Genomic DNA, 9,060 nt, shown 5'->3' with positions numbered 1-9,060 from the left:
GTGTGTGTGTGTGTGTGTGTGTGTGTGTGTGTGTGTGTGTGTGTGTGTGTGTGTGTAGTGTGTGTGTGTGTGTGTGTGTATGTATGGGGTTTAGCACGATAACTCAAGAAGCTTTTGATTGACATGAATGCTGGTATATGTAGGAATTTGGAAAGGTATATAGCCCTTGTGCTGCAGGACAACTTTTTTTAAGAATCTCCGAGAAAGGATAACTCAAGACAGAAGCTTCGTCATTTTTATTACGTAGGTAGCTCATGTGATGCTCGACAAAATTAAATGGTAATTATGCAAACCAGGAGATTCATCGTTAATAAGAAAAAAATCCCATGAAAATAATATATATAACTTTTGTTATATATAATGCAGTATATTATTAAGAATTAATGCAATGGGACTCTTATTTGCATAATAAATCAGAAAAATGCGAAAAAAAGAACAAAAACAATACCCACATTTTAGTATAGATAATAAAAACGGTTAAAATTCCTACCATAGATCAGTCGATATGTGGTATAAAATTATGGTTTAGAAGTAAGATTTTTACTCTGTAATGGTAGGACACATTACTTACGTTCCAGCTCGGTTAGTCGTACTGAAAGCTTCGTCACCTCCAGTGAGAGGATCTGCAGGTTACCTGTATTTAAAAAAGAGAGGGAAAACTGAGCTTGCTGTGTTCTATTAATGAACATTAACTGAAAAATTGAATTTGGTCCCAATGTGGTCTATCCGAGGCTAAATAACAAAAACGACATGACATAAAAAATTACAATACATAGCTGATCGTTAAATCAAAATGTGAGTTGACAAACAAGATGATAAAAATGATAACAATAAAGTAAATAACAACTAGATAACAACGGTAACATAATGCAAATAAATAATTGCTGAACAGAAGAACCCATTGCAGTAAAAATATCTTAGTTTGTGTTTGAAGTTAAGTAATGCTGTAACTCTTGGGTTAAGCTATTCCAGATATTTGGGCACCTGAATACTATGGAGTAAAATAATTTGTATTGTATTTCATCAACACAACACAAGGCTGAGGAATAACTTAAATCAGATCCACATTGGATCCCAGCTACGTATGTCTTCTATAGCATTTGAACAAACCTTTAAACTGATCTGACATACAACAACTACGGTGAATAATATGGTAGGTACTTGTAATTTGTTTATGTCGTAGACATTATCATATTTAAGTTTCAAAACGATGAGGAGGGATATTCCAAACGTGAACTTGCAACACTCCTTCTCCCTTCTGCCGCGTAAGTGATTGTAAAAACTGACCTGCCACGAAGGGAAGTGCGACGGCCATGACCAGGAAGACCAGCCCGCCGAAGGTCAGCCAGAACTTCTTACACCAGCCGGACCAATTGGCCTTGTTGTAAGTGACTGTGACGTTGGTGTCTGTTCGAACAAACAAGAATATTTGAATGTGTTTATCGCAAACATACAGTCAAATAGTCAAAATAGTCAAATCAACTTTATTGGTCAACAACTGTAGCTGGTACAACGTATGGCAAAGGAACAACAAGTGTACATGCACAAACTAATACTAACATATAATTCTAACGATCTAGTCCATAATGATACTAAAGCTAATCTATTGTGTTTTCTTAAGAGTATTATTACATTCTGTAATTCAAGGGATATATCAGCTATTTATAACATGGTGTCGCTTTTGTAGTGATTCAGAAATGAATTTTCCAACGTACACTGATATCTGAGTAGGACATGAAAGGAGCATATTAAAGATATCTGATTTTGAGTGAAGTAGCGTAATATTAGTTTATGACAATGTTTTAGTATCTGGAACACAGTGTAAGAACTCAGCAGCATTCGTTTCTATAGCTAGAAATCCTTTTACCTGCTCCGGAGACGTGCAGCGTGTTTGGTGTAGTCGCCATGGCGTCCGCAAGTCACCTCCAATCAGTCTGGTCTTGCTGCTCGTGTGTGGCGTCTGGTGAAAAATTAAAAAATGAAAGAAGCCCCTTTAAATGACTGATATTCAGAGAGTTGAAAATTCTGCTTTCATTGTTACTGATGAATCCTACCACACCCTTTTTATTTCAATATTTCATCTTAAACGTAGATTGATGAACAAAATATCCAACGCAAATGACGTACAAAAAATTAAAAGATAATTATGGAACACAATGTAATAAAGTACAATTCCCCACCCAACGACAAAAGCAAATATTTCATTATTATTATTGGATAGGCCGACTACTCTCTCCTCGCAGCCAAGGGCTGAATTGTGAGGAGCTTACAATTATTTTATTTATTTATTTATTGAAAAATGCAACAAGACATTACACTGACTCTCAAGGCAGCAAAGCTGATATTAGAGAGTCAACATATAAGGACAAAACACATAGGGCACATAATTTCAGATACAATGTGAAATACAAGAACAATCATAAAGACGTAACCTATATCATTCTAATTAATTAAGTAGTATATACATAGTAACAATAACGCATTTGGAGGTCAGAGGTCCAGAAAAAAACTACCTCATAAGATAAAATTGGTACTAAATAACAAGACTAGGAGGAACAGCTGGAAGTGCCTTGAAACGGTTTGTTGAAGTGATGTAGGTGTGGAAGGCATGTGAAAGGCGTTTGTAAGAAAGCTTACAATTATGGGCCTTAATCGCAAGAATCTGGAGGTGCTAACTCAGGTGACCTCAATACGACCCCAGGTGTGACCATATGACTGTACGGTTTGAACCACTCACACCGGGAAATGCGGTGGATTCTTTAACGTGCGTGGGGTGTGTCTCTCCCAAACACTGGACCTCCATTTAACGTCCTATCCGAGGGACGTCCCTAACCAAAGCTAGGTACTCATTTACACCTGAGTGAAGTGAGGAAAGTCGTGTTAAGTGCCTTTCCCAAGGGCACAAGATCGGTGACAAGGTGGGGTTCGAACCCGGGACCTCTTGGTTCCGGGCGAAAGACGCTACCGCTACGCCACACGACCCCACTTAAATGATAGGACACAAAACAATGGAAAATTGAAGTTTAAAAGCGATTTGTTGTGGTAATGAATGTTGAGTGACTGAGACCCTCCCTGGTCCCAATACTTGGTCCTGCGTACACAGACGCAAACGGGGCGTATCCATACTATAAGCCCAGCGTCACAACTATACAAAACGCCTGCTTGAGACAGAGACATTCAGGAACTGGTTTTCACCTCCGTGGGGACGTCAGTATCAGGGACACGAGAAGAAGAGTGAAAATACAAAAAGGGCCAACCGTCCTGTATTGAATTTGGCCCAGTCTCGCAAAGAACTTGTATGTATGAGATATTGTTTTTAGACCACATAGCTGCATTTGTACGCCGTTCGTTCACCTTTCTTACTAGGTAGAAGGCAGAAGTGCTGCCAACCAGAAGGTCTGTCGTATGAAATTGGTAGCATATATCAGGTACAGTAAAGGTAACGGTAAGAACAGTGAAAAACAAGTAAAGGTCTCCACTCACCGTTATAGTAGTGCCCAGACGCGGCGTCAGCTCAAACACTGCTGGCTTTCAAAATGTAATGCACGACCGTGGGACAGGGGAATATATGGTCTACATTTCAAAGTACCTTAACATGTTGTCATAGAGAAAAAACAAACATAAAAAAAAACAATCCCATAACATAATCACTCTGGTCAACGAGCAATTCAATTAGAAAATCTTTCGCTGGAAGAAATCTTTAATTTAACAAAACAGGTGCACCCAAGCATGTCTACATGAAACGTACTACTTTAATCCTTTATTTTTCCATGACAACTCTTAAGTCACGTATCAACAGAGCATTTACTCTCTTAGCAGCAACAGGAGGCAACTAAAAGTGTATAAAGCGCCGCTTTTCCAGTTACCAAAACAGATTAATGAGGAATGATGGACTCTATTAAATTGCATATTGCCGAGAATCCCATTAGTGCGGCAACCTGGCAATGACGCTAAACTTCAGAGGCTGGTTTACACTTGTTCTCTGGCTGTGTAGAAATTTCATTATCACGCTAAAACTGCGGGCTTTGTCTAAAAATGGAACAAGGAACTTATGAGTCCACAGTAGAGAATACCGAGAGTGTACAGATTTTAAATCAGGAGGGTGACATTTTATCGAGACCTTGCCAACTTAAGTATACTTCTATGAAGATCGAGAAATACTTATAGTTACGATTTGCGAGGTATGTACTATTGTAGAAACAGATTGGTGAAAGAAGAACAACGCACTATGATGCAGTAGTGTCACGGCGTCCGCTCAAAAATTGCTGGTTTTCAAAATGTAATGTATGGCCGTGGGACAGGTGAATATATGGTCTAAATTTTTAATTTAGGACCTGTACGTACCGTAACATGTTGTCATAGAGAAAAACAAACATAAAAAGCAATTCCATAACATAATCAGTCTTGTCGATGAGCACTTTAATTAGAAAATCTTTCATCGAAAGAAAGTTTTCAAAATGTTTTACACATCAAACGTACAACGTCGATCCTATATTTTCCCATGACAACTCTTCAGTCACCTATGAACACATCATATACCCTCTTAGCAGCAACAGGAGGCAACTAAAAGTGTATAAAGTGCCACTTTTTCAGTTACCATAACAGATTAATGAGGACTGTGATGGACTGATTGAAATGCATGTTACTAAGAGAATCCTATTAGTGCGGCAACCTGGCAATGTCGCTAAACTTCAGGCTGCTTTACAGGCGGGTTGGGCATGGGACAAGGCCGGGATTGGGGCATGACATAAGTAGATTGAAAATGTCTGTGTTTGTCTTTGGGAAGGGTTTACTTGCTTTACATGTCATCATTTTTCTTAATTTTTGTTTATAATATCTAAAGTATAGGCAGGGCAGGTCATTATGAACGATAGGCTCTAATGCTGGCCGTAGGACAGACCTCTGTGAAGTAACCATTGTGTTTGTACTATGTAGTTCCTCAGAGATAATGGTCACACTTCGTCAATTCTAATACGCCGTCAGGGGCAGCGGGGGTCATGACGTCCTTCACAGAGTAAAAAAAGTAGCTGGTTCGGAAACGCAAACAACTTAAGCTTAGCTCATTGAAGAGCTACTCTTCCACTGGTCTTGACAGAGAAGACATACGCTATGTACATTATTTACAGGTTCATTGTACCGGAGAAATTCCCCCTAGCTCTTTTCGACAAGCACAATGAACCATGGACCACGGCTAAACGTCCCGTCCGAAGGACTGCGACCCTACTAAACAGTAGTGTGCATGTCGGGTGAGCGGGGGTCATGACCTCCTTCACGGAGTAAAAAAAGTAGCTGGTTCGGAAAAAAAAAAACTTAAGTAGTGAACAAATGTACAAAGAAGTCCACATTAGTGAGAGGATTGAAACACCAGCAGCGCAGAATTTATTTTCACCATCACCAAAGTCTTACATTTTTATGGGTTCACCACACCACGAAGTGGTGGTGAACCCATATTGCTTTTTCTGATGTTTCTTCTCCTCCTTCTCCTCCTCCTTCTTCTTCTCCTGCCATTTTTTAAATGGATTCAGCTTCTTCATTTTAGGGCCTAAGGTCCTGAAATTTGGTATGGAGGTACAGTGGGCAAATACCCCTAGGCGTTTTTTAAATTTTTGTGATACAGGCTTTTAGAATGGTTTTATTTGAGTTTTTTGGCTGTGTTATAGCAAATGTATTACTGTGTTAGTGTGCCGTGTTTACCACGTCTGGGCATGAGTCATCACAATGGAATGCAGGGCATCAACCAATAGGCATGCAGCTTTCCTCTATACTTCTTGCTGATTGGCTGTTGGGATTTAACTTGATTAACACCTGCACAGAGCATTTCCATACTGACAGTATGTCTTTATTCAAGTGTTTTGGTAGGTATTTCAAGCTTTTCTGCTCCAGCATTGGAATGCGGGGCATGAACGTTTTTTTTTATTTTGAAAATCAACAGTTTGCATTATGCAATTAAAAATCCTAACCAATAAAGTAGGGAATAGCTATCCAACTGTTGTTTTAGTTGTATGTTACTTCATATTATAGTTATATCAATATATAGGGGAATTCTTTTTTACACAACCAAAGAGTCTCACCTCGCTGACGTTTCGGTGTCTATCAGACACCTTCTTCAGAGCTTCTGACTGGAGTACTGCATATTTTCGGAAGTTATATCAATGTAAATCATTGTTTTCCCTTGTGTTTCTCATTCTTTCCCTGCCATGTGGTAAAATGTGGTGAACCCATCGCTGTATTTGCTCCAAAGCAAATATTGGCCTTTTTAGTTCATATATGTTTCAGCTAACTGTATTTGATGGCCACCAATGCTTTTTGTACCTAAATTGTTTTAATAATTATACTTCTACTGAATTTCCATTGTACACGAACATACATCAGTACAATGTGCACACAACTGCCAAACATTGGCAGAGACAAGAGGCAATTGTAACAATAAAGAATAAAAATTCATTCTTCCATCATGATGTTATTCCATGTCATTTTGCTAGTGTACATAACGTTACACCTTGATAAGAAGCCCTTGACTACAACATTACAGTTACATAGCCTTACAGAAAATCAACTTACAGTAAGTAGAGTATTTATTCTTATACTTTTCTCAGACAGATTTTCTTTCTGGAAGAAAAACATTCGGCTCAGAAGGATGAAAAAGAAATGGCATTTTGGTAAGAAGATTTTTTGGTAAGAAACTTTTGAATTTTATCACTCTGCAATTGTATAAGATACAACTTAAGGCAACTTCTTCTTCTGGGTAACTATAGTTACCGTAACAATAGTTTTTGGGACTACTGTATTCCACATAAAAGTAAGTAGTGTCTTATAAGAAATGTAGAACTAAAACACTACAGTTGCGTGTATTACTGAAATTCTAAATTAAACGAATCACCCCACAAAATGCATTACATCAGAAGCGCCCAGCGTCAAAATAAGCCACTAATTTTTTTCGCTCGATCAGTCGCTAGATATTTAAGGTATTGTCATTTGTATCCAAAACTCATATTGCTCCATAACAACTTTATCTGAACACTTCTCCAGTTATCTGAACAAAGATGTCTGCCTCCCTGCTACATTCAAATTTACTCATTCTGGTGTAAGTTTTTAACACACAAAGCCCCTACAATAGAGAGCGCTACTTGTCAGCGTTACAGACATGTAGGATTCATGATTTTGTGGATAACTGGGTGGGATCAGATTTAGTAGAGCAGGTGCGATTATTTTGGCCTGATTTTCATAGACACAGACTTCAGGGAGTAACGCCAGCCTCTCCAGCTGACCCACATCACACCTTGCGCGCGTGGACAGTTTTTCCCACAGTTGCCCAGGTAGCGGCCGTTGAGGTTGGACGCGCTGCAGCCATCAAACCACCAGCCGGCCTGTCCGTACTGCTGAGAACAGTCGCCGCTGCTCCAGGAATCGTTGTCCCTGTCCACAGTGGAGAACTTCTCCCCGTTGAGGCCCGTCATGTCGTCTCCCGCGTTGCCTGAATACCCGGAAAGGCTCAGCCGGTACTGGTCCGACTCACCAGACACCCTAGGGGGTGAACGACAAGTTAAAAAAAATCCTTTGGCATATTACATTATTAAATGTAAAGTAGGCAACTGATGACATAAATATAGAATACAACACGGGGTACTTCGTATCGCCCGAGGTATCGGCCCGACCGCGGGAGGGCCGGGACCGAGGGCGATGCGGAATACACCGTGTTGTATTTTATTTATGTCATACCCACCCAAGAAAACACGCCTTTCAATGCAAGATGAGCCAAAAGTTGGTGCCACTAAACCCTAAAATGCAACAACATCAATTCCAATGTCCGGATTCTGCATTCGAATTTTCGAAAGCGTTGCACGCGGTTAGGGCGAAACGCGTTCGAATCGTTCTATGGAACATTTGGAAGGGCCGGGCCGTACGCGTTAAGAACCCCCGGGCCGTACCGCTAGTTATCACACGGGCCGGAACAACCGTATCGAACGTAATCGCGGCCCAGGTAGGACATAAGCTGCATAATCAACAAGAGTTTGGAGACTTTATACCCCAATGAAAGATTAAGGACATTTGTGGATTTTGTTGTATTTCCACCGTGAAAAATGGGGGTATATTGTCATTGGACAGTGTGTGTGTGTGTGTGTGTGTGTGTGTGTGTGTGTGTGTGTGTGTGTTTCCGCATACTTGTGGTCAGCATAACTTTAGAAGGCCTGGATAGATTTAAAATCCGTTAAACATTTTCTTACTTATCTGCTTTAAAAGATTTCACGTCATGTGAAAAAAATGGCAGCCACGAGGGGTGTGAAACGTATTCTGGAGTGGAAACCTCCGGGAAAAAACCCTTGGCAGACCCAGGATGAGATGGACTGATGGTCTCAAGAAAATCCTGGCCAAAAGAACAAACCTTTCCTTTGGAGATGCCGAGAAACTGTGCGGAAACCGCACAGCTTGGAGAACTCTAAGCACGACTCTCAACTGACAGACCAGTATGGTCTACAGGCAATCTGGTGAGAGACTTTTCCATGTGTATTTTCTATCATGTACATGTACTTAACAAGGGACATCCTAACTGTGCTGTCTGCCTAGAATCCCCACTAGGAGGAGGAACACTAACCTAAATGTGTCGTATTCCGCGTAGCGTGTATTTTTTCCCCAGTCCATCACGTCCACACGCAGTCTATAGCCCTTCTGAGTAGTCAGGCGGTGGATGTTCTCGTTCCCAAGCCAGTATTCCCCGTTCTTGTTCCCAAACCCTTGCTTGTACTCCTCCCAGTTCTTGTTGAAGGGAACTGACCCGTCCAGTCGCCGTTGGATCACGGTCCATCCGCCTCCTGTGGGAAAACACTCCTTATTATTCTTTATGCTATTTTAAATAGAAACAGTTTTAAATGGAAACAGCACGAACCATGCTCGCTTTGCGGAGGAGATTGATTGGAATATAAGACCGACCCTGTGAATTATTTCTCATGAAAATAGGGATTTGACCAACAGAGTCGACTAAAGTTTAGTGTTGCTTTTTGCAGTTCATGCACACCTGTGTATATTACGGCTGCCTATGTGCCTTATGTATCTACCTGCTGT

The 9,060-nt window shown here is 40.4% G+C and overlaps 2 protein-coding genes across 2 annotated transcripts in view; both read right to left on the bottom strand.

Annotated features, from left to right (window-relative positions):
• Positions 1–563: 563 nt before the first annotated feature.
• LOC109469884 lies at positions 564–1,907 on the bottom strand. Its single transcript, XM_019768641.1, has 3 exons — positions 1,868–1,907; positions 1,288–1,407; positions 564–634 (listed from the first exon to the last, which is right to left on the bottom strand). Exons 1-3 carry the CDS (start codon positions 1,905–1,907, stop codon positions 564–566), a joined length of 231 nt encoding a protein of 76 aa, XP_019624200.1.
• Positions 1,908–7,205: 5,298 nt separating this feature from the next.
• LOC109469899 (fibrinogen-like protein 1) overlaps positions 7,206–9,060 on the bottom strand; it is a 1,969-nt gene continuing 114 nt past the window's right edge. The window contains exons 1-3 of the mRNA XM_019768656.1: positions 9,054–9,060; positions 8,594–8,810; positions 7,206–7,524 (exon numbers count right to left, since the gene is read on the bottom strand). The exon at positions 9,054–9,060 is cut by the window's right edge and continues 114 nt beyond it. Coding sequence (XP_019624215.1) covers positions 7,206–7,524; positions 8,594–8,810; positions 9,054–9,060 — 543 coding nt within the window. The remainder of the gene's footprint in view (positions 7,525–8,593; positions 8,811–9,053) is intronic.

This window comes from Branchiostoma belcheri, unplaced genomic scaffold, assembly GCF_001625305.1.
Source record: "Branchiostoma belcheri isolate BF01 breed outbred unplaced genomic scaffold, Haploidv18h27 scaffold210, whole genome shotgun sequence".
Lineage (NCBI taxonomy): Eukaryota > Metazoa > Chordata > Leptocardii > Amphioxiformes > Branchiostomatidae > Branchiostoma > Branchiostoma belcheri.
This window is presented reverse-complemented; position numbering and strand designations above follow the sequence as displayed.